Here is a 27,196-nt window from a genome sequence, read left to right as displayed (position 1 = left end):
AGATTCCGTTCTGTGTTTAGATGTTTTACAGGTTTCTTTTGTGGTAAAACCCTTATGCGAGCATTACGGACCTCACAGCAACGTGAGCTGATATTGATTTTATGTACTATTCCACATCAGAGGTGTGGACTCGAGTCACATGACTTGGACTCGAGTTAGACTCGAGTCATTAATTTTATGACTTTAGACTTGACTTGAAAAAAGGTTGTAAGACTTGTGACTTGACTTGGACTTTTACACCAGTGACTTGGGACTTGAATTGGACTTGAACCTGTTTACTTGAAAAGACTTGATATTTTACCCAAATCTAAAATTTAACATACATATTATATAAAAAGTGCGGACCATTAATTCACTTTATTCATTCATTCATTCTTACCACACTCCGTATGTATGTGAGCGTGGGCTGTAGCACAGCCAATCAAATTAACCAGATTTGAAAAAAACAAGAACAAAAACGCTCGAGCCAAAAATGCTTCCAAGAGTAATTTCTTTCAGGTACATAAACTACGAAGTAGTCAACAAAAAACGAAATGCAATATGCAAAACATGCAAGAAGAGAATCACAGACGGAGATGGAACAACTTCCAACTTTGTCCGACATTTGAAGTTGCATAAAGAACGGTAGGTGGTGCTTTTTTTTTTTTTTTTGCTACGATGAGACAGCTGACTTAGCTAACTTCATCTTATTAGCAAATGTTCTTCGGGCTACGTTGATGATACTGTTTGGCTTTAACAGGTATGATATGTTTGTCATGCTATTTTAAATCCGGTCCTGCAAGCGCATCCAAGAATAACATGCAACTTGTTAGCTCAGAATTGTCGGTGAATGGTGAGCAGGGTCCGTTTCAGAAAGTGGGTTCTGTAGCTGTACTCAGTCTCTCTCCGTCTCCTCCCCATCATTAACCCCGTAGATTTAACCCAGTTTAGACTGACAAATATTTATTTTACCATCACATCACAATTCAAAATCACTGTGTTTAATTTGCAATTAGTGTATGGTCGTGTTTAACTTTTGCATGTCTGAGCCAGGGAAATTTTTTTTTTTTTGGTTAGAAAATGTGGCCCACCTTAGTGTGTAATTGAGTAGTCCTGCTATACATGGCCTTTTTCTTCTGTCATTTATGTCAATACATCAAATAAAATACTTTGATCTTATATTATTAGCTGTTGTTTATTTGCAAAGGTTATTCTCAACAGGGATGCTAGACAAAAACGGCGTTTTCTACAGACAGCCTAGCATACGCTCTCCACTTGCGAGTGAAAAAAGAAAAACACCCCTTCCCTATTGGTGTTAGAGTTTACCATGTCAGCCAATCAAAAAAATGATAAGGCAACATGTGACATTTGGTTGTTTAGGGAGAAGGGGAAGTTTTTAGGAGTGACACCCGCGACGGAAAGCGGGCGAGCGAAAGAAAGAGAGAGAGAGAGTTTTCATATGTGAGACATTAGTGACGTTTAGCGTGTTTGGAGGCTATAGTTAGTTTGTTGTGTAGTTATTGTTTTGTATTGTGTGTCGGTTAGACTGCTGAATTTCATATTTGATCTAAAAAAGCTGTCAAAGGCAGATTCCAGTGTAAACGCTGTCTCCACATAGAAAACTGGACTGTTGCACCTCCAGTTGTCAGACCTGCAGGGTTTAGGCCTGTGCTGTTCTCCTCTGTCTTATACTGAACACAAACTACATTTTTTGGACTGGCACAAATAATTTGTGTGCCTTCTTATTTGATGCAGCACACCTGATTGTTCTGTAAATAGATTTAAATGGTTATATAAAAAACGCCTGAGGCCTTGGCTGCATTTTTAGGTAAATAGTACCATATAACTTTGTTGTTTGCAAAACTTGTGCATAATTTTTAGAAATGTACAATTTCTATTTGCATTTCAAGTTATGAAAATGATTCGTTAAACATGTAAAAAAATATAACTTTTTTCTACTCGGATTCTGAATTTGTTGTCTGAATTTAGATCAACTGTGCTAATATAGTATACCAAAATGAAAAAAATAACTCAAATTTCAGATATTTGAGGTTGTGCTGTAAATAATGATACCAAACAAGGCAAGAAAAACATATTTTAAAAGTGAAATATAGAAGTAAAATCAAAAGTAGTCAAGAACGGCCAATTATACCCGGGACCCCAGAGGGTTAAAAAAAAGACTTGAAAGGACTTGAAATTCAAAGTTTCGGACTTGGGACTTGACTTGAAAGTTGTCTGTCTTGACTTGCGACTTGACTCTGACTTGCTTGACTTTACTTGAGACTTGACTTGTGACTTACTTGAGACTTGCAAAACAATGACTTGGTCCCACCTCTGTTCCACATCCTTAAGAAAATGACAGAAATATGGTGGTCTGCTGGAGTTACCGTTTGAAAACAGGACCCATCGATTGGAGGACCTCCTGCTGTAAAACCTTAACTGACCAATCAGAACAGGATGCCTGTGTTTATGGTCAAAATCAGCGTAAATGTGATAAAAATTATTTGGAGTTGTGTTTCAGACATGTTGTGTTGGATTTATGAAAACTAAAATAACATTTTTTGTTTGGCAGCGAATGTCATTATTTCAACAGTATGAGGGCGCCTTTCACTGTCTACCGGCTGGTCTGCAGTCTGTTTCTGTACAGTGGGTTTAACCGGAAGTCGAGTCCCTCCGTAGATCATCTCCGACGTTGGCTTTGAGCGACGCGAAGAAGTAGAAAAACTTATTCTGCGGGCACAACTTCAGGTATTTATGCTGGAGATCTCAACAAACTTCACATTTCACAGAAAAGTTGCAGGAAAGCCATCAGATACACAGCTGGCTCTTGTTTCTAAAGTCTGAACGACCGTAGTTAAGCGAAGGCAGTGAATATTACTGTGGTGTTCTGTTTAGCCTTGTCATGTGCTAACGTTAGCACGACACAGCTAAAGTTAGCTAGCAGGCTAACTTTTAGCTTTTCTGAAAAGTGATTTTAAGACACAATATAACTAAAAAAAATCATTAAAATCCTCATTAAACATCAGCACAGTGCTCCTCAGCCGCTATACGCGCAGGCACCATGATTTACCGACAAAATATATTATCATAAAAACAGTAACACAGGACAAAGCAGAGCGAAACTAGCCTACATTTTAAACCTGAACTGATACTTTTGATTTGTTTAATCAAAGGTATCGATACGTGATGAGCTGAGAACTAATGTGGAAATGTAAGAGTGAAGGGTAATAATTAAAGATAACAGTTCAAGTTAAACTTTAATTTTATTGAGTTTGTTGGTTATTATCATGTTTAAAGACATCGGAGACTTTATTTAGTGACACATAAACGTTAAACGCTTTAACCTGCTGACGTAAGACATCTGAGTGATCTCACTGCAGCCTGTTCTTTGACCCTCTGCTCCTTCCTTTCTTTCCCATCAGGCTTTGTGAACGAAAACCTTAAAAGATGTCTTCAGGCGCTCTCTTCCCCAGCATGGTCAGCGGCTCCAGAGCAAGCTCCAGCAAGTACCTGGTGGAGTTTCGAGCAGGTAAAATGAACCTGAAGGGCAACACAGTGACCCCGGACAAACGGAAAGGGCTGGTCTACATTCAGCAGTCCGATGACTCCCTGATCCACTTCTGCTGGAAGGATCGGACCACGGGGAACGTCGATGATGTGAGTCACCCTGAAACAATCGAGTGTTTGTGCTTCCTGATGTTTACAGGGTGGAGCTCGGAGAGGCCGGCGCACGTTGGCGCTTCATTTCCTCATTTCTCTGTGCACCGTTTCCATAAAGCAGAAATTCCTCCATGAGGTCAGGTAGAGCTGATGGAGTCAAATATTCAGCGCTGAAACACAACGACCACCACCACCACCAGCCACTTCCTGGCCTCCACCCACAGGTGGCGCTGTAGAGCTGGATTAAAGCACTGAGGTGTTCTTGAGTGGAACATGCTCGTCCTTCCACACCCACAGATTGATCTCACTGAGCAGAGCTCAAAAAGTCCTGAAAGAGATGATTTCAAAGCCGATCGTTCGCATGATTCTCGTTATTTCATCGCCTTTGTCTCAGAGCTGCTGCCTCTGGTTCCCTCTCTCTTATTGGTTGATATTTGATGATGTGTGAGAGCAGCCCCATGTCTCTCCTTTAAATGTCTCCTCCTGTTTGTTTTCTCTTACAGGACCTGATCATCTTCCCTGACGACTGTGAGTTTAAAAGGGTGACGCAGTGCACCACTGGACGTGTCTACGTCCTGAAGTTCAAGGCCGGGTCCAAGCGGCTCTTCTTCTGGATGCAGGTGAGCTCGTCTTCATGCCAGATCATCAGTTCATGTGACGGCGGCAGTCAGCGTTAGAGCGCCCTCATCAGGGTGCATCTGATATTTAAAGAGTGTGGTTACTAAAGGCTGGTGCCTCACAGCATTGCACTGTCAAAAAACACATGCTTGCATGATGACAGCCAGCCACGAGAACCTGTAAGTAGCAATAACTCTGCTCTGATGCCATCAGGAGCCAAAGACCGACAAAGATGACGAGTACTGCCGGAAGGTCAACGAGTACCTGAACAACCCCCCCATACCCGGAGCATCTGGCAGCGGCGGCGGTGGCCATGAGTTGTCAGCACTGGGAGGAGAGGGTGGCCTGCAGAACCTGCTGGGAAACATGAGCCACAACCAGCTGATGCAGCTGATGGGACCCACGGGGCTCGGAGGTCTCGGTGAGCGCTCTGACCTACACACACCTGAACGTAGTTTATGAACACCTGCTGCAGTTCCTAAAAGTTATTCCCCGCCTCTGAATTTCAGGCTTGGTTTAAACTTCTGCAGAAAAATTTCATCCTAATTTCTGGCATAACAGGAAATCCCTCTCAACCCTACGCCGCAGCCTTCCACATGCGTCGCCTTGATGTGTAGTTAGGTTTGTCGCAGGCTGCACGTCAGCTCACTGGAAGGTTGCGCTGTATAAAAAAGGGTTTGCAGTTATGACGTAGGTGTAGTTCTCTCAGAAGCATACTGGTGAAGCCGTCTCAGGTGTGACGTGTAGCTGGGGGCTGAGGTGTTCCAGGTTTATGATCTGATGTCTTTGTCTAAGGAGGCCTGGGAGCTCTAGCAGGACCGGGACTCGCCAACCTGCTGGGGGGTGGAGGACCTGCGACCAGCAGCTCCTCATCCAGGTGAGATGGATGCACACACACACGCGCACACACACGTGCAGTCTTCCTCTTTGTTCACCTGTGCTCCTCCTCCTCAGTTCTCGAAGCCAATCAGCTACAGTGACTCCTTCTCCAGGCGGAGCTCCCAGAATGAGCTCCTCCCAGGCACCTGCTGCCCCCGCCGCTGTTCCCGTCACCTCGGCTCCCTCCTCGACCGCTGCCACGCCCTCCACACCAGGTACAGAAAGAGATGAAGGCTTCATGCCGAGTTTCAAAGGAAACGGGAAGCAGTTCGTCACAGAGGGTTATGTAATGATTGCGGGGCTTTAGGCGGAGAAAAACAAAAAGGGATAGAGGCTGATCACCTGTAGATCAGACCTCCACCCTCCTCCTGCTGTAGCTTCCGGTTGGAGCGACACTCCGTAGCTGAACCGAGACCGCCAGCACCGAAGACGAGGAGGGGGGGGAAGCTTAATGACGAGAACAGGAAGCTGGTCAGACAGTAGAAAAGGCAAGACAGGAAGTGCCCAAGCTCCCTGTTAGCAGGGGCATGACTTTCAAAATAAAAGCCAGGTGGTGTTGCAGGTGGAAGATGTCAAATATACAGTCAAACCCATAATTATTCATACCGGTGGCAAATTTTGACTTGACGTTAATTTTATTCAACAATTAAGGTTGGGGGGTTTTGGGGTTTTTTTTTGGTTTTTTACTGGAAGTGACACAGCTTCTCCCAAAAGGTAATAAGAGGATGTAGAAGAGGCTGTACAGACGCATCATTGTGGAAAAAATATATTTCTCAGCTTTTATTTACATTTGAGCAAAGCAATTCAATTCATTTTCTCTGAAGTCACCTGCATCTGATTGTTACCTGGAAACCCCCTGACTCCTCCCACCTCCTATCCTCTACAGCCCCGGCTCAGACTCCCGTGGCCCCGGCCTCCAGCGGAAGCCCCACCCCTCACCAGCCCATCCAGCTCAGTGATCTTCAAAGCATCCTGGCCACCATGAATGTGCCGGCAGCGGGGGCTCAGGGCTCAGCGGGTGAGTCACATGACTGAGTGAGGTCACGTGTGCCTCTGAACGGGATCGCAGACACTCACAGCTCTGATCTCCTTCTGCAGTGGACCTGGCGAGCGTGTGCACCCCAGAGATGATGGCTCCCATTCTGAGCAACACCGAGGTCCAGCAGAGGCTCCTCCCCTTCCTCCCCAGTGGGGAGAGTCTGCCGCAGAGTGCCGAGGAGATACAGAACACTCTGAACTCTCCTCAGTTCCAGCAGGTACAACGTAATGTTGGCGACGCTCAGTGATGATGTAAACACGCTGAGCGCCGTGCTTACCCTATTCGCTCTTCTTCTCTCCTCCTCCAGTCCATGAGCATGTTCAGCAGTGCGTTGGCCTCCGGGCAGCTCGGCCCCCTCATGAGTCAGTTTGGACTGCCGCCCGATGCCGTGGATGCAGCCAACCGTGGAGGTGAGTGAAGCAAACGCACACTGAACTTCCTGTTTGTTTGTGCTTCGTTCATCTTCACACACAGGACGGTCGCAGCCAGTGGGCGTCTGCATTTGGCGCTGTCACAGTGTCCTGATGTGGGCGCCCCCTGCAGGTCAGTTAGCATTAACCAGCTGCTCTTTGGAGGACATCAGTCCATTTGGGATCATCAGGTCCAGACTTTTACCTCACACACACATTCTCGTTTTGCTATCTTAGTGAGGACATCTCATTGGCATAATGCTTTCCTTAGCTGCTTACCCTAACCATCAAAAATGAATCCCTACCCTAACCATAACCTAACCGTAACCCTGACATTAAAACCACATTTTGAGCTTCAACAATGTATAGTAGCATTTAATCTTCTGGTCCTCACAGAGTTGTCTAAACAGGTGCACACACACACTCAGAAGAATGAAAACCCTGTGACGCTCAGCAGCAGCTCAGAGCAGAACCTGAAATAAAACCTGTTCATCACACGTCTGCTCCTGCACTCTGATCTGATCCGGGATCAGTCTGTGATGTATTATTACAGTTTAATCTGTGACATTTAGATTTATCCCACAACACTGAGTTAGTGTGTCGAAGGTCTTCCTGACCTGCGATTATAGGTTATTGATCTGTTTGTGTGTCAGCAGATGTGGAGGCGTTCGCTCGAGCCATGCAGGCCAGCAGAGAAGAGTCGAAGGAGAAGAAGGACGAGGAGGACATGAGTCTAGATTAGAGTCTCTGTGACATCATGTTTTTTTTTTTTCACTTTTTCTTTTATCAAAGGTTTGACCCCTCCGTGACCTTTAATTTTCCTCTGAAGAGGGCGGGGCTTTGGGTGTATTCAGCTCTTTCTAATAAAAACTTCATGACTGAAACGTGAGGTTGTTTTTATGAATGTAAAACACGAAGACTGTTGGTACGGAAAAACTTTATTTAAACATGTGACAGACGGGGGGGATCAAAGAAGTTAGAAGGCTTCGTGTTTCAGACGGAATAAAAACGAGATGGAAACGCCGCCTGCAGACCAGCGAGGACGTAGCCATCACGTGTCAAACCTCAATATTCAAGTTTTACTGTCTACGTGAGGTCAAAGGTCACGAAATCAGACATTCCCAAAAGTCCCGTTTGGATTTGCAGGCTTTGTTTTCCATCTTCTCTACCTGAGGAGGTTGCTCGTGTTCACAGACTGTATATGAATGATGGACTGAGCAGGCGGCGACTCTGATTGGACAGAAGTCTATGAGCCTCGGCTCAGCTGATCTGAGTGCAGTAAACTTTGTGCTGATTGGTTTTTTCGGTCTCAGGGCCGACTGAATCAAAGGATCACGGTTGAGATTACCGACGTCGCAGAGGAAGCAGCTGTGTCCATCTTCCAGGTACAGTCTGTGCTCATGGATCAGTGTTTAGAGTCGGTGTCTGCTGCAGGCGCACGATTACGCGCCATTTGCTGGATAATTTAGAAAAAAGCGGTAAAGCCAAGATCAAACTTGGCTTTACTGCGCCGCTCGATGACATCGTTTCGTCTCTGCAGCACCAAACGGGGAAAAATATAAAATACACATTTCTTAGAAAATAAATATTCATATAGATATTTTAAATTAGCTACAGTAATGTGACGCCCACCACCGGTGCTGATGTGTACTCAGGGAGTGTGAAGGTAAGATATGAGGAGGCGGGACTAAACATGCGGGCAGCCGCGCATTCCCACAGCGCCGTGCACAGCGAGTGGCTTTGACAGTGGCGCAGCTCTGTTGTTGATGCTCGCCCGGCGGACACAGCCGTGGAAGGACGCCAGCCCAGCGGGTAGACCAGTTACAGTGATGTGACCTGGCGGACAGAAAGAGGAGTGACGTGTTAATGAGGCGCTGCACTGACGGCGTTTGCGACTGTATCCCTGTTATGCAATAATGAGTAGTGTAACTAATCAAGCATGTTCGAGTAAAGACGTTAAACTCGGATGAGAGGCGACAGATGTGATGAGGTCTGATTAAAATCTGATAAATGATCACAGAAACCGGTCACACGGACAAAGCGGCGGGGATGTCAGCAATGTGGGAACAGGAAACGGCTGCATTTAAGGTGGTGGAGATCTTCGTGATCCTCACAGAGGCCAGTCTGCATCACTGACGTGGTCTGTGAACGCCGTGCACTCACCTGGCACGCCTCCAAGGTAGACCGCCTCCTTGGGCCCCGTGGAGCGGCCCTGTTTGGGACCGACAGCGCGCTCGCCGGCTCCGTCCACGTGCAGCTGCAGGACGTTGTTCTTCTTCACCACTGCAGAGACATTTCAGCGTTAGAGCGGTACGACGACAGGGTGGTGCACGGAGCACGCGTCTGAGGACGAAACTCACCTGAGATGGAGTGCCAGCGGCCGTCGCACAGCGGCTCTTCAGGAATGAATGATGCGGATGTCTCACCTTTCCCGCCGTTCACGGAAACCGTCACCTGACACACACACGCAATACTCATGAGCTCAAGTTTACCGATTCGCTTAGAGGAGGGACCGCACGCCACAACCACCAGACCCGTTTCTAACCCAGTAAAATCACGTGTGTCATTTCTGATGCATGAGCCCACCCCCACCCCCAGAAAGCCTTCATAAATTCTGCGATAGATGTTTAAGATATAAAATCTATAATAAATGTAATAAATATAATAAATGTGCAAATGAATATTTAATTTTGCTTTAATTTGTGTTTTAACTGTAAAACACTTGCAGTTGAAGAAAGGCGGTAAATCGCAATAATGTCATATCGTGAGTGAAGTATTGTGATAATATCGTCCTCTCAAAGGATTATTGGTAAGTGTCAGGAGATTTCCTGTATTGCAACTCAGGTCAGGATGTCCACAGCATGTCTTTATCCTGTCTTCCTTCTTTCACCCCAACCGCTCACAGCAGATGGCCCCGCCCCTCCCTGAGCCTGGTTCTGCTGGAGGTTTCTTCCTGTTAAAAGGGAGTTTTTCCTTCCCACTGTCGCCAAAGTGCTTGCTCATAGGGGGTCATATGATTGTTGGGTTTTTCTCTATGTATTATTGTGCGATCTACTGTACAATATAAAGTGCCTTGAGGCGACTGTTGTGATTTGGCGCTATATAAATAAAACTGAATTGAATTGATTTGAGTGGGAGTGGGGAACAGTGGGGCACTGCAAACTGAGGATACCTGCAGCTCTAAGCTGATGTTCAGGTCTTATTTAGAGGTCTGGCTGATACACGCTGACTCCTCCCCCATGGGGGAGGTGCAGACACTGGACTGTGAAACTATTTCTGTTTCGCTCTCCTGTATGTTGTCCTGTCAGAGGAAGCTGAGTCATTTTTTTAATTTATGACATAAAAACATTCAGAAATAAAAATACTTGAAATCACAAATTTGAAACTTGAAAAACAGCATGTAGAGCACGTTTAGGAGAAACAGTGCCCCAGTCTCACCTTTCCTTGGATGAGAATTAAGCTCAGGTGGTGGTCAGATGACGTCCCAGCATGCAACAGCAGCCCAGAGTCCAAGATGGGTCGAACCTCGAGCTGGATCTCCAGATCTCGACTCAGAGCCAAGGACTCATCTGCAGAGAGGGACAGAGGCGCCGCTCAGACACGACGACCCAATGTGGCCGACACATGCACAGGAACTAACGGTACGTACCGATCATGATGTGTCCTCCCCGTCCAGAGAAGTAGGCTCCGGGCTGCAGAGGGGTCGCGAAGCAGGGCACCGTGCCCTGGCTGTGAGCGGGGTCTCCTGCAGGGGCTCCGTTCAGCATCAGATCCCGGATGCACCCGACAAACCCGGAAGAACCCGGACCCTGAGGTTAAGAAAGAGCACAGACAGAGCTTCGGTACTGAGTGTGAAGAAGAGCAGAAAGGCGTGACCTTCACTGCACAGAGGTGTCAGCCTGAGCATTGGAACCAGCAGGAGGAACGCTTACCGCCAGAGAGGCGGGGACTCCCCCTGCGTATAAAGGTGTGGTGAGACGAGTCCGGTCTCGTCCAGATATCCTGTTAGACTGAGCACTGATACCGTCCACGATCAGGCTCATCTTCTGCCCTTCAAGCTTTATGAACACCTGCAGGGACACGGAGAGATCAGGTTACATCATTCAGGTAAACAGTTACAGTTAGGTTATGGTTAGAATTAGGCTGAGGGTTAGGCATTCATTTTTGATGGTAAGCAGCTAGGGAAAGCATTATGTCAATGAGATGTCCTCACCAGGTTATGAAAACAAGTATGTGTGTTCGTGTGCATGTGTTTGTGTTTTTGTGCGTGCTCACCGTGTGCCACTGGTCGTCGTTGTACTTCCTGTGGCTGCGTAGGTTAAACTTCTTCCCAAACTGAAGCAGCAGGTGGCCATTTGAAACTCTGAGCGTCATCGCCCCTCCTCCTCGCTGCCTGCTGGTGGCGCTCAGCACCAGCCCATCAGATGAGTTGATCCTCAACAGCATGGAGATGTGAGGCCTGCAGACAGAGAAACATGAGCATCTGAGCTATAGTTTGGTCCTTGAATACGAGGGGGCGGAGTCTGTTTAGCAGCTTGTGTCTGTGTCGGTTCTCAGTCATCCAGGTGATGGCGTGTAAGGAGCTCAGAAAGAAAGTGACTGGACTTCTTTAAGTTTCTTTCACACTCACGTGGAGCCGAACGAACTGGGCAGGATGTCGTATCTCTGGAAGCTGTGGGTGGAGCCACTGAAGTGCGTCGCTCCCCTCTCGTGGTGTGATAGCTCGCCCTGACACGAGTCCCTAGTGTTACGACTGCGAGATCCTGACGGTTTCTTCAGCTTCCCCTAAGAGAGAAAACCTTAAATTTATCACAGCTACGGTCACATCCTATTGTCTCATTGAAAGCATGTGTGTGGACCTTTCGCTTGTTGCTGTGTGTGGACCTTTCGCTTGTTGCTGTGTGTGGACCTTGCGCTTGTTGCTGTGTGTGGACCTTTCGCTTGTTGCTGTGTGTGGACCTTGCGCTTGTTGCTGTGTGTGTACCTTTCGCTTGTTGCTGTGTTTTGGTTGAGCAGCAATGATCTGCTGAGGCTGTTTAGCAGCAGGACACTTCATAGAAACATCTACATTGTCGGTGGCTTTCAGCAGGTTCAAAACCACCTGCGTTGCGTCCATTTTCCTGCAGATGGCAAACACACACATTACAATCCAAGCTCAACTCACACAGAAGCTTTAATCGTTTCAGTCATTTTACACAGGCTGATGAGTAAATCTATGAAGGCGGATCATTAAAGTCATGTTTAACTAACTTCTTGATGAAAACATTGCTAATGCATCCTGTCAGGTTGTTCAGGTCTTCGGGCATTCCTCCCAGGAAGGTGTTTCCCTTCGTGGACAAGTCAGTTTTCGTGGACAAGTCAGTTTTCATTGTTGCGTTGTCTTTGTTGACCAGAGGCTGCATGTCGTCCACGTACAGATATGTCCTGAGAAACGAGCAGAGAGGTCAGACGACACTCGGAATGCTGCTTCCTGTGGATGCGAGGAAAATGTAACCGCTGCCATCCTACCCTTCCACACTGTTGTATATGGTGACATAGTGACTGATGTCATCGTTGTATGTCTTCTGCGTTCTAATCACCTTGTTGCCGACTTGCACCACGATGTGGCCTTCCTGCAAAACCACCTGACAGACGTCCTCCTGTGGCCACAGCAGATCACAAGAGTTTGAAACAAGGAAGAAGTCAGCACATCATAGATCCAATAGATCAGGACAGAGGAAGAACACGGGAAACAGACAGCTGAGAGGCAACGGTCAACAGGAAGTGGTTGAGGGTTTCTTCTGACCTGGTTTTTGTGGAAGAACATGAGTCCATCGGTCTTCTCAGTTCTGAAGCCAAGGCCAGCGTAAAAGTTGTTCATGATACTAGAAGCATCCACCACATTAAAGTTCAGGTAGCTCTGACCTGAGAAATAACCCTCACGAGCCAACTGCACACACACACGCACACACGCACACACACACACGACATGAAAAACCTGCATTCACTCCTTTTTGCTACACGCTGACGGGTTCAGTGTGTCCTCCTACCAGCAGGTTGTCATGGCAGCCAAAGCTGACCCCATAGGTCTCCACGTTCTTCAGGCTGATGTACTGTACTTTTTCCTTCAAGTTCCTGATACAGGCCTTCACAGAACCTGTCTTAGGAAACTTGTCCTTTAACCTGAGCGGAGACAAACACAATGAAAAACTCAGTGTTAGTGACCCAGAGCACATCCCTGATAATAACTTTGAATTTTAATCCGATTAGAAGCAGAAGTTCACAACATGTTAAATCACGTCAGAACACACCTCAGGTTTGTGTCCACTATTTAAGTACTACTTTTACCAGCTAGCTGCTAACCTAAATCTGCTGTTTGATGCTGAGTAACTGAGTACCGATTAACTATCAGCATCTTTCTGCTTAAAATCTCTGTAGCTGCCTGGACAGCACTCAGTGAGACCAGTTAACCCAGAAGACTTCAAATCAAATCAAAAGAAAGGTCCAAAGACATTACGAAGGGCAGTAATAACAGGACTCTGCAAATCTGAAAAATGAACTAAACAAAGGTACTGATTGAAAGTTCACAGGCTGTCGACATAAACATGCATTAAAACATACGAGGCAGTCCCGAAGCACAAGACTTAGTGGCGAGGTAACGAGATGAATTATTAGAGCTACTCTCAGCTGCTTCCTTGGAACAAGTCTCGCCGCAGCAGGTAGCTCTGCGTGTTGGGTTTACTGTCAAAGGGGACAGTAAATGTTCAATAGAGTAAATAGTAAATAAGTGAAATAAGTAAATAAGGGGTCTCATACATCGTTTTTCATGTTTAATTAAAATTAATAATTTACTGTTTTCCATTTGTTTTAATTCAAAAGCCTTTATTACATTTTAATATTATATATTTCATACATAATATTTAAAAAGAGGAGTTAGATTTGCCCATCCTCCCCTCCAATCTCCAATCATGATCACATTGGCATGAAAACAATTATAGGGGGCAACATACAGATGTCAGTAGGGCCTGTGCCACCCCAGACGCCCCCTTTAGCCCTGCCCCTGCACCTCTTTTCCACAGTTCAACACTCGCTAACATTAGCTTAGAAATGGAGCAATAAGAAACTTAGTGCACGTACATCTCAGGCATCTTGTCCTCTGGCACTCCTCCCAGGTAACAGGTGTTGTCAAATTGAGGGATTCCTTTTATGTTAGTTTTGATGACTTCTTTTTGGTTTTTCCTCACCATAAATGAATCGCGGAAGACATAGAGCTCCAGCTATATGGGAAAAAATGGAGCACATCACAAACAAGTCAGAAAACTTAAACTTCTAAAGTTTGAACGAGTACACGATAGTGACCGCTAAAAGGAGCAATCAGAGTGATCGGCATGCTTTCAAAGTAGGAACATGAAAAACCACGCAGAGGGACTCACACTGTTGGACTCGCCGTTGCTCATCTGCAAGAGTTCAGGCGGAGCCACGGGCTCGACGTCCACCAGAGAACCGTTAATATTATAGAAGACCCTGACCTGGCCACGAAGCACCGCCACACACACAAACTGATTGTGCTGCACAGCAGACAGAGAAGAAAAATCCAGTTACACAGGAAAATATAGAGATGTGTGTGTAATCAGTACAGTGAGAACCAGAGCCGGACATTTGATGGTCATGACCCCGGTCCAGGAGGTCAACCCTTCCACTAACGGGAAGGTTGGCTGCTATGGTGCAGCTATCGGAGCCTGAATGTTAAAGTGCTGCTGCGCATGAAGCTTGTTCAGAGCTAATGAAGTACAAATACTTCTTTACTGTACTTGAGTAAAGAAGCTGAATCAGTGTATTTTTATACACGAGTATCTGTACTTTAGTAGAAGTACAGGACATCTGCACATTTGCAGCTCGGCCCTGTTGTATAAAGCGCTCTGAGTACTTGAGTAGAAAAGTTCATTCTTCCAGTTACCCTGTGTAAAAAGTAACTAAAGCTTCTTCTGTATTTCCACGAGTGTCACGACAAACAGAGAATAACAGAAGTGCTGATGACGAGGGAAGAAGTGCAAAACCTGCAAATGTGAATCTAGTATGTCAGGTTATTAGAATATTTCACTCTGAGTAAATTACTATTCAAACATGTTGGTTCTAAATCCAACAACAACACGATCGGGAATGTCTGGAGTCGACTGGAATCAACGTGTCTATTTACAAACAGCAGCGAAGGGCACGCTGACGGTCCGTGTTCTGACCTGGCACGGTCTCAAATAAAGGACACGAGTGTGGGAATGAGGCAGCTTTGTGTGCTGCACGCAGTGACTGGACACCATGGTCAATAAAGTCTGATAATAAGTCATGTGGGTGCAGTAAGGTCACCTGATTACTCTGTGAACTCTGTGCATGTGATCTGTTTATTTGGTGTATTTAAATACTGTAAATATGTACATGTATATGTACTGCTCTCTTTAGTTCTTACAGGAGGAAAACTGTCATATCATTGTAGGTACAATGACAATAAACCCATTCTATTCTATTCTATTCTGTTCTATTCTATTCTATTCTATTCTATTCTGTGTTACGGCCTTCAGCATTTTTGCTATGAACTGTCAGGGATTGTGTGTAAAGAGCATCCACTGCTGTGAATAATGAAGTGCCTGAAACTAGCATCTTCTGTCATTATAATAGGGGCGGGGCTTACAAGGACAGGTGAGCTCCAGCAGGCCTCTGAGGGTCTGGATGCTGTGAGCGTATAAACAGCGTTACCTCGTTCTGCATCATCAGCAGGATCCCGTTCTGCGACAGCAGTTTGATGTCCTGTTTCACGACGTTATATTTTTCTGACTGAGAAATATTAAACTTTGCATAGCCGGTCCCATCAAAGTACGCTCCATCACTGACCCAGGGCTCAGTGGTGGCTCTTATCCTGTTTGTTAAACACACACACACACACACACACACACACACACACACACGTATTTAAGAGACAAAGTTATGAGTTGAAACACATCAGATTATCTCAGAAAATAAGAAAATGATGAAAACTTCATTTAATAAATGATGAACGTTCATCCACTCATCTGTGAGCGTCAGTGTTCAGCTATAAGCTTAAATTCAACAGAAAGAATACAAACGTTTACATTTACACAGTGATACTGAAATGTAATGAGATGCACGGACAGACCTGCCACATGGTATGTCCACTGTGGTGTTGAGATTGAAGACGTCCACAAAGTTGTAGAGACTGATCACCTCCTCGTTCAGATAGTCCAGCTCAATGCAGCCCTTAAAGTTGGGCAGTGCGAGCACTTTAGGTGGCTAAAGACAAAAACACCAGAGAAAGTGGAAACTCTTCATCATTCCTGTGATCGAGGCACTAATGTGTAAACATCAACCTGTGTACCAACACAGGTGTTCTCAGTTATTCTCACTCTGGCTCCACCTGCTCAGTTTTATTGTACTGACTAAAATAAGCGTAACATGGGGAAACGCTCTGTAACTGGTGGGTTTACAGCTCTCCCAGTACGTACCGTGAAGGTATTCGGATATCCTCCCACATAGAAGACGGTGTCATTGGCCAAGAGTTTGAGGAGCCCCTGATTTCCTTCAGCCTCCGCGGAGTGTTTGGTGGTTGTGGTGTCCACAGATACGGACATCAGACCATGCTGGAGGATCCTATGCGCACCAACATGTGGAGCAGATCAGTGCTACAACTCCTGCACACAGCTAGCATAAACATTCATGTTTAATCGAATGACACCGTGTTGTGTTACATCGTGTGCTTCACCTCTCCAACAAGACGGTACTGAATCTTCCTTTGGACTGGATGTCGTTCGTCATCATCACATCTGCAGTGTTTCCTCCAACGTTAAAGTACCAGTGCAGCTGTTTCCCCACCAACGCCATGCCCAGGAACTCCTGACTCGGCTGCAAACACCAAACACAGATTTAAAATACACGACACCTCCAATGTTCACCTGAGTCCTAAATTTATCACAGTTAATAAAGACACACTCTGACGAGGATTGAGAGACTTGACAAGCGACATGAAGTCCAATCTGTCTCGCACTTACGTTCTTGTTGCCGAGGTAGAAGACAAACTGACTGTTGGAAGCATCCTGTCGCCGTGTCCGTGCTGCGTCCGGCAGCTTGATGTGGAGCTTCATGGAGGTGTAAGCAGCCAGGTCAGCCAGGTTAGACGGAGTACGCACCTGGACGCCTGATTTCCCATTAAACTTCATGGACACGCTCACCTGGATGGGGAAAGAGGAAAAGAACTCGTAATGGACGTCAGGAGGCTCAGACAGGTCCGCTCCCCTCTCAGTATAAATGGAATCCTTCTCCACCTTCAGGTTTCTGGGCACCCACATCTCCGCTGATCTCACCTGGACCCACAACACCATCGCCCTGGTAACGAAGGTTGAGCAGCGGCTGCATTTCCTCCGTGTCCTGCTGCTGGCCTTCTCCCGCTCCTCAATCTCCCACACCTCCAGACTCACTGACAGCTTCTTCCCCCACAGCCAAACCGACTGTTAACAAACACTGGCCCCACCCCCACACCCCACCCCTACACACCGACCTCACCAATCTGAGCCATGGTCTGAGTAACCCTCAGCCCTCAGCCCACTCACACTCAGACTCGCTCCTTTCCACTGCCTCTGATCACTTTGCAACTATTTTGTTCTCCAATGTGTCTGTCTATGATTTTGTGTATATTTCTCTGTTGTCTACCATTTATATTTTATTAGGAACCACAATTTAGCTGTACATGTACAATGACGATAAAAGACTATTAGAATGACATCATTTCCTTAGGGATTAATAAAGTAATCTGATTGTGATAAGAACCTCTGATGAAAACACCCAGCACTGACCTCCAGGACTGAAAAATCAAATCAAAACTTGCAGTTCCTCTGACGTCCAGCAGAGGCAGCAGTGAGTCAGTCCCATGTTAAAACTTTACATTAGAAATAAACATGTTTACAGCCTCATACACAAACTGTTTGGCCTATATAGATAATTTCCTCCTTCATAACACCTGCTTAAAGTTTGCATTATTAGGGGCGTGGCCTCTTGACTGATAGGTGGGTGCTGACACAGGTGGCTGTAGCTGCTAGCTGTCTGCTAGGCTGAACTGGACCTCTGGACCGTGTCTGTGCTGTTGGAGTCTTTCGGAGCATGTTTAATGGCATCATGTGACCAATAACACAGCTGCTGTGAGGTCACTGCACTAACACAGCGCCCAACTCAGCACTATGAGCAGTTATCTGTGATAACCAAGCTAGCTAGCAATAGCATCCAAATATGGCCACACTTTTGGTTCTGTCCATCTTTTTATACAGTCTGTGGGTGTACCTTGTTGGCAGCGTTGCGCGCCTGCTCTATGAGCTGTCGGATGCGGTTGATGTTCTCGGAGATGTTTGGCATCTGAACAGAGTAATTCTCCAGGTCGCCCAGCCTCTTCAAGAGTTCAGGAATAGCTTCATCCAGCCTGTGCACTGCAGACAGACAGACAGACAGACATTTACAGCTCATGTTCACCAGCGCCCCCTACAGTGAATGTTCAGGTAACATCCAGGCCTTTTTACCTGGTTGGAACACCTTTCAAAGACAAACAAAATTAATGTCTGACACTCAATTTAAAAGTCAAACAGAACCCAAGCCTAACCTTTGGAGGGCTCAGCGACCTGATGAATGAGTAGACACGAGTTTCATTTCTGGTTCCTAAATATTAGATGTCTGTCATTAGTCACAGTTTTCAGTTTGACATGCTTTTATTTTGATGTAGCTCATAAATAACCCCCAAACAGTTGTGGCAGGTGGCACCTTTAAACTGTTCCTGTAATTTGGTGTTATATAAATAAAATCAAATTAAATAATTCATCATTGCTTTCAAACTGCTCATTTGTCCCTAAGGTCCTGAAATTCAAAGACATTCAGGTGAGAAAGATAAGAGAGAGTCGTGCTCTGGACAGTTCAGACGTTTGAAATTTATCCGTCTTATTATTTCATTTAATGTTAATCCTTCGTTTGATTGTTTGAGTACGTCGGGTCTTTGTTGGTTCAGTCTCGTATTTTTCTTAGCTTTTCATATGTTTCATATATGTTTCATATGTGGCATTGTAAAGTGCTTTGGGTGCCTTGAAAAGCGCTATATGAAATCCAATCCATTATTATTATTATTATTATTAAACATTATCTCTGTGTTTGGTTGCTTCCTGTTTTATTTTGAAAGACTTGTGTTTTGTATTTGGATCTACTTCCTTTTGCCTCTTGTATTTACTGTCTCTGGCTCGCTCCAGCTGTTTGGAATCTCTGTGATCAGTCGGATTTCGGATCGTTTGATTTGGATTCATCAGGATTTAATCTCACTTTGACGTCAGTTTCTGCGTCTGCCTGTGCTCGGGTCTGAAATCACATCGACCATCCCCACAGCGCACAGCAGCGAGCGTTTATCACTCACCGGTGTTGTTGGCGTCCATCAGGGCGCTGTTGATGTCCTCGCTTGTGGCGTTGGCGTCTCCGTAAGTGCGCTGCCATTCATCCAGCTGCTCTTTGATGGGACGCAGCGTGTCGTTGATGTCGGTGGCCGTCCTGTTTGCCTGAGCCGCCATTTGCTTGGCTTCGTTGATCTCTGCACTGATGTCTGAGCGGCACAGAAGAAGAAGACGACAGGAAGCGGTGAGCGGTGAGGAGTCGCGTGGGAAACCTTAAATACCCAAATCCTGTAAGCGCAACGTGTTTTAAACGGTCGTACTTTTGGTGGCGTTGAGGTTGCTCCGGAGCGCCTTCAGGTCCTCGGTCAGTTGAAACTGTTTGGTTTTGGCGTCCTGGAGCCGGCGCTGAGCGTCTTTGAGGCGCGGCCTCAGAGCTGCAGCAGAAAAACGAAGGTGATGCAGACTGAAGATGAAAGGGTTCCTTTATGAATCTCTGCAATCCAAACTGGGCTTACTGGTGTTCAGGTCATCATTCAGCTTCTCCACTTCATCCTTCAGATCCATGCTGTGGTTCTTCAGAGACTCCGCCTTCTGACCAAGGTTCTGGCCCTTCACGCTCTAAAAACAAAACCAACACACTTTCAGTTCCCGTTTTTAAAGTCACCTCAAAGGACAAACTTGTGATTTTGGGGGGTTTTACCTCTAAAGTGCTGTTGGCAGCCTCGTCGGCCATCTTGGCGGCCTCCTCGGCCTCCTCGATGCTGACGACGATCTTGTTGTACGACTGCGTTACGTCTATGAATCCGTCCTTCTTTGTTTCTGCGATCAAACTGCAGACAGATGCACACAGCTCGTCATGTTTGGTTTCATGAAGCACAAGAACTAAACGTTGTACACCTACCTGGACAGGTTCATGGCCAGAGCGCCGAGCAGCTCAGCGTGCTTCTCCGCCTTTTCCACCAGCGGGATTTTAGAGTTAGTCTGAGACAAATTCTGAACCTTTTGGGCCAGCAGCATCCGGGCGCCATCCAGCTGAGCCGCCAGGTGCTCGTACTCCTGAGGGAGAGAAAGAGCTGAAGGGGGTGTGGCCTGATTAAGGGGAGGTAAAGACCTGATGAAGAAAGTCTTTGTTTTTGATCTTCAACAAGAACTCTGATTCTGAGCCCACCAGAACCACGAAACAGTCCAAGCTACAGCCTCGGATCTGTGAGCTGTAACCAGCCATGGTTCACCGTTAGCAGGCGTTGGCACTGTTAGCAGGTGTTAGCACTGTTAGCACTGTTAGCAGGCGTTGGCACTGTTAGCACTGTTAGCAGGTGTTAGCACTGTTAGCACTGTTAGCAGGCGTTGGCACTGTTAGCACTGTTAGCAGGTGTTGGCACTGTTAGCAGGTGTTAGCACTGTTAGCACTGTTAGCAGGCGTTGGCACTGTTAGCACTGTTAGCAGGTGTTAGCACTGTTAGCACTGTTAGCAGGCGTTGGCACTGTTAGCACTGTTAGCAGGTGTTAGCACTGTTAGCACTGTTAGCAGGCGTTGGCACTGTTAGCACTGTTAGCACTGTTAGCAGGTGTTAGCACTGTTAGCACTGTTAGCAGGCGTTGGCACTGTTAGCACTGTTAGCAGGTGTTAGCACTGTTAGCAGGTGTTAGCACTGTTAGCAGGCGTTGGCACTGTTAGCACTGTTAGCAGGCGTTGGCACTGTTAGCACTGTTAGCAGGTGTTAGCACTGTTAGCACTGTTAGCAGGCGTTGGCACTGTTAGCACTGTTAGCAGGTGTTAGCACTGTTAGCACTGTTAGCAGGTGTTAGCACTGTTAGCAGGTGTTAGCACTGTTAGCACTGTTAGCAGGCGTTGGCACTGTTAGCACTGTTAGCAGGTGTTAGCACTGTTAGCACTGTTAGCAGGCGTTGGCACTGTTAGCACTGTTAGCAGGTGTTGGCACTGTTAGCACTGTTAGCAGGTGTTAGCACTGTTAGCAGGCGTTGGCACTGTTAGCACTGTTAGCAGGTGTTAGCACTGTTAGCATGGACGTAGATTCTGGCAGACTGAGAACACACTTTGAATCACAGCTGTGCTGAAGATGAAGTGGACCCTGTACATCTGTGACGCATGCACACACAGACAGGTTTAATGTGTGACATTCAAACCTCTTTGGAGTTCTGCACCATGGACCACACGTCGTTGTTGACTTGATGAAGGTGATCCGCAGACACGTTCAGCTGTTTTCTCACCTCGGTCAACTTCGCCAGCAGGTCCACCACCCTCCTCTGACAGACAGACGGACAGACAGACAGGGTTAGTCGTCACTTGGTGTTCTCCTCCATGTTCTCCACGGTGCTCCCTCTCCTGCTCTTACGTTGTGGTCGTCCAGGCTCTTCTCGTTGGCGTTGTTGATCTCGGCAGCTCTCGCCGTGTTGTTCACGGCCTCGTTCAGGGCGTCTCGGAGGTCCATCGTGTCAGCGTGGAGGCGGGACAGGCGGTCACTGATGGATCGAGTTAGGTTGTCGTTTTCCTCCAGACGGTCGACCAGCTGCCTGCTGATCCGATCCAACACTACGAGAACACGAGACACAGACGGGCGTCCTGTCAGCTCAAACACAAACCTGCTCATTAGCCTTCAAACGCTGAAGTGACATCAGCAGCGAGTCAGAGACATTTAATAAAACCATCAAACATCCTGATGGTACAGCAGATATTTCATCTCTCGTTCTGGGACAGGTGTGAGCTGGTTCACGGGTCTGACGAGCTGCTGGAAGCTTAACTCGTCGTCTGTGATCCTGATCTGATGTTCATCTCTTCTCAGAGCGCGTCTGGTTCCTCCTGACACTGTCGAGTGTTTCATCCTGTTCTGCGAGTTCTGCTTCATGCAGAGTTTGGGTCAGTTCGGTCTCTTCCTGTGTTAATCTCCTGGTTCTGTATTAATTCTCTTGTTTAATTCTCTTGTTTATTTACTCTCTCTCGTTCGACTGAGTGTGCTCATCACGGCTCATTAACATGAATAAACTTACGTTTCTCAGCCTCTGCCTTCTCTTTGTCGGCCATCTTCTTCTGACCCACGCAGCTCCTGTGCCTCATCTCCCTCAGCATGGCCTGCACCTCCCTCATCTTCCTCTCCCTCTCCTCGCCGTCCTCCTCTGCCGCCGTCTCGTTCAGGGAGGAACGGTTTGACCTCAGCAGGAGGTCTGCGGACACACAAGCACATCGGTCCAAGCATCGCTCTGCCTCCTGTCAGCGCTTCAGATTTTAAACTCGGTTCTCGTGCCGTACCGTTTATATTGGCGCTCACGTTCCTGAGGAGGGACAACACATCCTCGGCCCGCCGGTACGTTCTGTTTGTGCCACTGTGCAGCTCGCCGACCCGGCTGGTCATCGCTGACGTCTGGAAAAAAAGACAGCTCTCAGATTTTAATGTGTGTTTAAGTCGCACGTTTGACACAAACCTGCGTGTTCTTCTTCCTGCTGCCTGTAAAACGTCGACAGACAGTTTGAACAAACGAAAACCGAACGAGTTTCAAGGAATCGTCGCTGTGAGTCTGCGATGTTAGCGTTAGCATACAGCCTGGTGACAGGTCTGCATCATGAAGTCAGGTTTTTTCGATCACCCGTGAATGCACCACCGGACACACAGCAGACCCCGCCCTCCTCACCGCCCCGGGCTCAGGATTAAAGCTCAGAGGAGAGCGGGCCTTTACAGGAGGCGCTCCCAAACTGTGGATCAGGACCATCGGAACAATCGTGTGTGTGTGTGTGTGTGTGTGTGTGAGCTCCTCACTTTGTTCTGCAGCTCGTCGATGTCCTCACTGATGGTGCTGATTTCTGCCTCCAGCATGTTGGTGCGACTCAGGCTGTCTTGCAGTGTGTTGTTGTAGTTCTCGATGGCCCGCTGGAATCATGGCAAAGTGAGTTCGATTAGTGCACCTGCAGCGCGGCGCTCACGGCCTCAGGTGTGCTTGTGTGTGAACTCACAGCGGCGTCCTCCATGGACTTGTCGAGGCTCTGCAGCTGAGCCCGGGCCACAGAGCTGGCGTTCAGGCTCCTCAGCTGAGCTGACGCCGACAGGAAGTCGTCGTCGAGCCTCTCCAGATCCTCCAGCAGCACGACAACGCAGCTGTCGCAGACTGAGAGAAAAACACACGTGCTCAGCTTCACCTGATTACAAATGCTTCAAAGAGCCTCTGAGTGTGTGAGACTCACGCTCGCAGTGGACGCCATGCCGGTCCTCCGTCGGGACGCTGTACCTCTGCAAACAGACATCACACTGTCGGCCCGTCATCCCGTCGGGACAGCGACACTCACCTGTGCGCGGGTCGCAGTGTCCTCCTCTGCAGTCACACTCTGCAGGTGAGGGAGGGGCTTCAGGTTAAACACACCAACATACAGCGCAGTGACCGATTACTACTGACAGAGGCGTGAGTGAGCCTGACTCCTGCAGGACGATACACAACCATCAGCCTGCTGCAGCTGCGCCACACTGACCTCTTTGTGCCGTCAGAGCCTTTAATGACATCATCTGACCAATAACATGGCGGCTGTGCGCAGTGTTAGCAGGTATCTGTGTGTGTGTCACGCAGTAGACGTTCCTGTGCTAATCTACCTGAGCTCTTGCTTTCTAACAGTCACAGGCTCAGGGAGGCTTCAGAGAGCAGCTCGGGGTCAGTATCATGCCCAAGGATATTTGGCAACCAGACTGGAGCAGGCGGGGATCGAACCACCAACCTTCCTGCTCTGCCTCCTGAGCTACAGCCAGGAGGCGGAGCTCTTTTGTGAGGTGTCATGATGTTTGTGTTTCCTCACTCTTGCAGCCATTGGGTCCGTAGTCCCAGAATCCAGGAGCGCACTGCCGGCAGCTCGAGTCGCTCACTCCAGGCCTGCAGGCGCACTGACCGCTCTGAGGGTCACACGGCTGGACGAGCGCTGCGGCGGCGTCGCAGTCACACTTACGGCAGCCGGAGCACGAGTCGAAGCCAAACGAGCCGTCCTGAGAGGAGGAGGAGTAACAATAATCTGAATGAGCATTTTAGGATAACTCTAAAAATCCACATACGTGTTCTGAAACTGAGCAAACACGTCACCCACCGCAGGACTGACCTCGCTACATCATGAATCACCTGACCCAGCACGCCGTTTCTCCTCTCATACGGCTCATTTTATTGACTCATTTGGAAAAATGTTTCCGTATTTTTAAAAAGTATTCACAGATCTCTTTCTGTCATCACGCTGTGACAGCGGCGTTTCTGAGTGTGAGCTACATTCATATGTTCTAAAGATGGCGCTGCCGCCTGGATCACTGTCGCCTCCTCGTGCGGCTCTGGACCACTTCCAACATGGCCACCGTGTTTAAATGACAGATGTTGTTGTGATGTGACCTCAGAGAGGCGCTCTCACCTCGCAGCGATCGCAGAGCAGCCCGGTGACTCCGGGCTTGCAGCGGCACTGTCCACTGTGCGGGTCACATGACTCCGTTCCACACGGAGAGCAGTCACACTCTGCATTAGAAAGCACACACACGCTGAATCCACCTGCAGCCTGCACTGCCAAACCTGATCACATGACCGCAGGATGGCAAACTCACGAGTGCAGTTTTTGGCGTTGATGGCGTCGCCATAGTAACCAGGGGCACAGCTCTCGCAGCGAGGCCCGGCCGTGTTGTGCATGCAGCTGAGGCAGTGTCCCGTCAGCGGGTGGCAGTCGGTGAACAGCATGTTGGGGTCCGAGTTCCCGCTGCAATCGCACGGCTGACACCGGCTGCCCAGAACCACCGGGTTACCATAGAAACCTGGGGCACACCTGTGAGAGAGGCCGACAGGTGAAGCATTTTTAACTGAACTACCTGATGATTTAAAGTTAATAAAATTATTGTAAGGATACACAGCGTGTGGCGTTTTTCTTCCTACCAGCATATCATTAATTTGTATATATAACTTTATTATTCAAATTCCATAAAATTATTAATTTTTATTTGATTTATTAATCATTGAGAACGTTTCAGGGTGATTTCAGCACCCTCAGCGTTCACTTCATCCTCTGTCTGAAACAGGCTGTTTAAGCTCCTCCCCCTGCAGACCAACATTTTTTCTAATTGGCTGCCCCTCGTACATGGGTGTAGCTCCTGAACCCTCTCTGTAACACTGAGTATGTGGAGACGAGGTCGCGGCTGACCTCACTGTAAGGAGCATGTTTAGTACGGATGTCTGGAGCCCGGCTCCACTCGTTTACCTTTCGCAGTTCGGTCCGGCGTAGCCGGGCATACAGCGACACTGCATGCCGTCACCTCTCTGCACGCAGCCCTCCGCAAAACTACAGACAGACAGGAAGGAAGAAGAGTGAAAAGCTACAAATCAGGACAGCATCACAGCATGTGGGAGACTGTTATTTAGAAAAACAGAAGTGTTACTTGTGGTATTCCTCAGGGCAGCAATGTGGGGCCTTTAACATTTTCAGCTTCCATATTTACTGATGGCTAAACGCTAAATGTGGCTGAATCCTTGAACCTTAAATTCATGCTAAATTCCCAGTATTCCCAACAAACATAGGGAGTGGGGGTACTGACTTGTTGGACGGCGCTCTCAGTGGGCAGGGGCAGCTGGAGCACGTTATGGCCTGACCATCCACACTGTTGTTACCCAGGAACCCCCCCTGGCACCTCTCGCAGTGGTCGCCGGCCGTGTTGTGCCGACAGTTCTGACGGACGGACAGAGACAAGAATGGTCAGAGATCCGTGACATCAGAGCGAGAGGACGTCAGGAGGCAGCGTGTGATCCGAGCTCCTCACCACACAGATCCCAGATCCGTCCAAACACTGGTCCGAGTGTCCGTTACAGCTACAGGGAACACACTTCCCCAGGAACAGGCCGATGGTGTCTCTGTAGTACCCCGGAGCACATTTCTGCACACACACATCACGACCTTTAACCTTTATCCACCATCACCACCTCCTCTCTGCAAGTCACCAAACACCCCAACAAACCCAGATCCAAACTCCGTCCCTCACCTGGCACGAGTCTCCCAGGTAGTTGGCGGGACACATGCAGATTTCCACATTGTTGGCGTGGCGTCCAACAGGCAGGCTCTCGGCGCCCTCTAGCACGGCGCCGCGCAGCGACACGGACTGGGCTGACTGGGAGTGCAGGGCTCGGATCTGCAGAGACTCCAGCCCAACCAGAACCATCATCAGCTCCTCTCGGGACACCGGGTTACCGGTCCGAAAGTGACGGAAACTTCCCTGTAAGCACAGGAAGGACACGAGGTACGTGGTGGAGGTGGACTACCTGACTGGAGCTTACTCTGCGCAATAAAGTGTTTACAGGGAATCTCTAAAACACCTTTCAGAGGCTTTTCATGGGGTCAGGGGTCAAACACTGTAGGTTAGCCAGCTTTCTAATATTACAGAAGAATGTGCAGGTGACGTTACCTCAACGATGTGGACGATGCCCAGGTGAGGCTCCTCGGGGGACGAGTATTCTCTCTCCATGAACACCAGGGTCATCTGGTTACCCTGGACAACAGAAACAGGAAGTAAAGGTGTCAGCGTGCTAACACACAGCTAACGCTACATATGAGAGGGCACAGGTGTGTGTGTGTGTGTGTGTGTGTGTGTGTGTGCTTTGCACCTTGAGGATGATGTCGGGTTTCGGGGCCTCAGCGGGCAGGGGCAGCACGTCTCCTCTCATGGTCTGGGTGTGCAGACGGTACCTGAGATAGCCTCCGTAGGAGGAGACCTGTGCAGACAGGAGCAGATCAAAGCTCAGACACAAACAGAGCACCGCACGGCTTACAGGCTGATGAAACACAAAGCGCGGCCTGCAGTTTATCTGCGACAGATAAAACCTGCACGTCTGCTGTATGCGTGCAGGTTGCAGCAGGCTGACATCTGAAGCCGGTCGTTGGAGCGTAACAGCAGGGGATTTAACCATCAGAATAAAGGGTGACGCTGGCTGAATCACACATGAAAGCTGCTGATTTGTATCCAAACAGCCGTCTGAGCCTTTGGTCGGCTGTGTTTGACGTGTCTGTAACAACGAGGGATTCTGGGACGCTGTGAGGCCGTAAGCTTTAAAAACAGATCTGCACCTGGAGACGGCTCAGACTCACTGCTGGCTCATCTTCACCCTCATCCTCTCTGAGTGCACACGGATCCATCAGATAAAGGCGTGTTCAGACTCCAATGACCCGCCTTGCTTCTTCATGCCCGACTGGTTCTTACTGCACCTGA

General features: G+C 47.9%; 2 protein-coding genes across 7 annotated transcripts in view; one reads left to right on the top strand and one right to left on the bottom strand.

Moving 5' to 3' along the window:
• The first annotated feature begins 2,570 nt into the window (after positions 1–2,570).
• LOC100701093 (proteasomal ubiquitin receptor ADRM1) lies at positions 2,571–7,469 on the top strand. 2 transcript variants are annotated; one of them, XM_003445980.5, is made up of 10 exons: positions 2,571–2,727; positions 3,402–3,636; positions 4,143–4,259; positions 4,471–4,678; positions 5,053–5,134; positions 5,212–5,351; positions 6,023–6,154; positions 6,235–6,392; positions 6,483–6,585; positions 7,242–7,469. In XM_003445980.5, the coding sequence occupies exons 2-10, from the start codon at positions 3,427–3,429 to the stop codon at positions 7,325–7,327; spliced, it is 1,236 nt and encodes a 411-aa protein (XP_003446028.1). In that variant the 5' UTR covers positions 2,571–2,727; positions 3,402–3,426; the 3' UTR covers positions 7,328–7,469. The 2 variants fall into 2 exon arrangements, with proteins under 2 accessions (XP_003446028.1, XP_005477804.1); XM_005477747.4 differs by having other exon boundaries at positions 5,056–5,134; positions 7,242–7,327.
• Positions 7,470–7,507: 38 nt separating this feature from the next.
• Positions 7,508–27,196, bottom strand: part of lama5 (laminin, alpha 5) — an 84,566-nt gene continuing 64,877 nt past the window's right edge. For 3 of the 5 annotated variants that reach the window (XM_013271787.3, XM_005477749.4, XM_019349474.2), the window contains 42 exons: positions 26,595–26,702; positions 26,396–26,479; positions 25,976–26,206; positions 25,757–25,870; positions 25,535–25,665; positions 25,201–25,281; positions 24,557–24,771; positions 24,370–24,470; positions 23,779–23,962; positions 23,179–23,319; positions 22,951–23,102; positions 22,757–22,867; positions 22,252–22,363; positions 21,993–22,166; positions 21,341–21,537; positions 21,132–21,251; positions 19,885–20,039; positions 19,684–19,813; positions 19,499–19,601; positions 19,304–19,417; positions 19,010–19,192; positions 17,902–18,044; positions 16,620–16,799; positions 16,334–16,473; positions 16,077–16,221; positions 15,731–15,864; positions 15,313–15,472; positions 13,998–14,132; positions 13,702–13,841; positions 12,615–12,747; positions 12,371–12,514; positions 12,094–12,224; positions 11,836–12,009; positions 11,570–11,705; positions 11,216–11,370; positions 10,861–11,044; positions 10,518–10,655; positions 10,235–10,394; positions 10,024–10,154; positions 8,946–9,039; positions 8,749–8,868; positions 7,508–8,421 (listed from right to left, as the gene is read on the bottom strand). In XM_013271787.3, the coding sequence (XP_013127241.1) occupies positions 8,273–8,421; positions 8,749–8,868; positions 8,946–9,039; positions 10,024–10,154; positions 10,235–10,394; positions 10,518–10,655; positions 10,861–11,044; positions 11,216–11,370; positions 11,570–11,705; positions 11,836–12,009; positions 12,094–12,224; positions 12,371–12,514; positions 12,615–12,747; positions 13,702–13,841; positions 13,998–14,132; positions 15,313–15,472; positions 15,731–15,864; positions 16,077–16,221; positions 16,334–16,473; positions 16,620–16,799; positions 17,902–18,044; positions 19,010–19,192; positions 19,304–19,417; positions 19,499–19,601; positions 19,684–19,813; positions 19,885–20,039; positions 21,132–21,251; positions 21,341–21,537; positions 21,993–22,166; positions 22,252–22,363; positions 22,757–22,867; positions 22,951–23,102; positions 23,179–23,319; positions 23,779–23,962; positions 24,370–24,470; positions 24,557–24,771; positions 25,201–25,281; positions 25,535–25,665; positions 25,757–25,870; positions 25,976–26,206; positions 26,396–26,479; positions 26,595–26,702 (5,967 nt within the window). In that variant the 3' untranslated portion in view covers positions 7,508–8,272. Of the gene's footprint in view, positions 8,422–8,748; positions 8,869–8,945; positions 9,040–10,023; positions 10,155–10,234; positions 10,395–10,517; positions 10,656–10,860; positions 11,045–11,215; positions 11,371–11,444; positions 11,464–11,569; positions 11,706–11,835; positions 12,056–12,093; positions 12,225–12,370; positions 12,515–12,614; positions 12,748–13,701; positions 13,842–13,997; positions 14,133–15,312; positions 15,473–15,730; positions 15,865–16,076; positions 16,222–16,333; positions 16,474–16,619; positions 16,800–17,901; positions 18,045–19,009; positions 19,193–19,303; positions 19,418–19,498; positions 19,602–19,683; positions 19,814–19,884; positions 20,040–21,131; positions 21,252–21,340; positions 21,538–21,992; positions 22,167–22,251; positions 22,364–22,756; positions 22,868–22,950; positions 23,103–23,178; positions 23,320–23,778; positions 23,963–24,369; positions 24,471–24,556; positions 24,772–25,200; positions 25,282–25,534; positions 25,666–25,756; positions 25,871–25,975; positions 26,207–26,395; positions 26,480–26,594; positions 26,703–27,196 lie in introns of those variants that run through there. The other 2 variants (XM_019349473.2, XR_002057619.2) reach the window with 2 other exon arrangements.

This window comes from Oreochromis niloticus, linkage group LG20, assembly GCF_001858045.2.
Source record: "Oreochromis niloticus isolate F11D_XX linkage group LG20, O_niloticus_UMD_NMBU, whole genome shotgun sequence".
In the NCBI taxonomy this organism is placed as follows: domain Eukaryota; kingdom Metazoa; phylum Chordata; class Actinopteri; order Cichliformes; family Cichlidae; genus Oreochromis; species Oreochromis niloticus.
Note: the sequence above shows the minus strand (reverse complement) of the source record. Positions and strands in the feature narration are given on the sequence as shown.

Bases quoted from the DNA above. Each gene is read 5' to 3' on its own strand.
- LOC100701093 (XM_003445980.5), top strand. From the start codon at position 3,427: ATGTCTTCAGGCGCTCTCTTCCCCAGCATGGTCAGCGGCTCCAGAGCA. The intron at 5,352-6,022 runs GTACAGAAAGAG...TATCCTCTACAG, and splicing joins TGCCACGCCCTCCACACCAG to CCCCGGCTCAGACTCCCGTG. The intron at 6,586-7,241 runs GTGAGTGAAGCA...GTGTGTCAGCAG, and splicing joins GGATGCAGCCAACCGTGGAG to ATGTGGAGGCGTTCGCTCGA.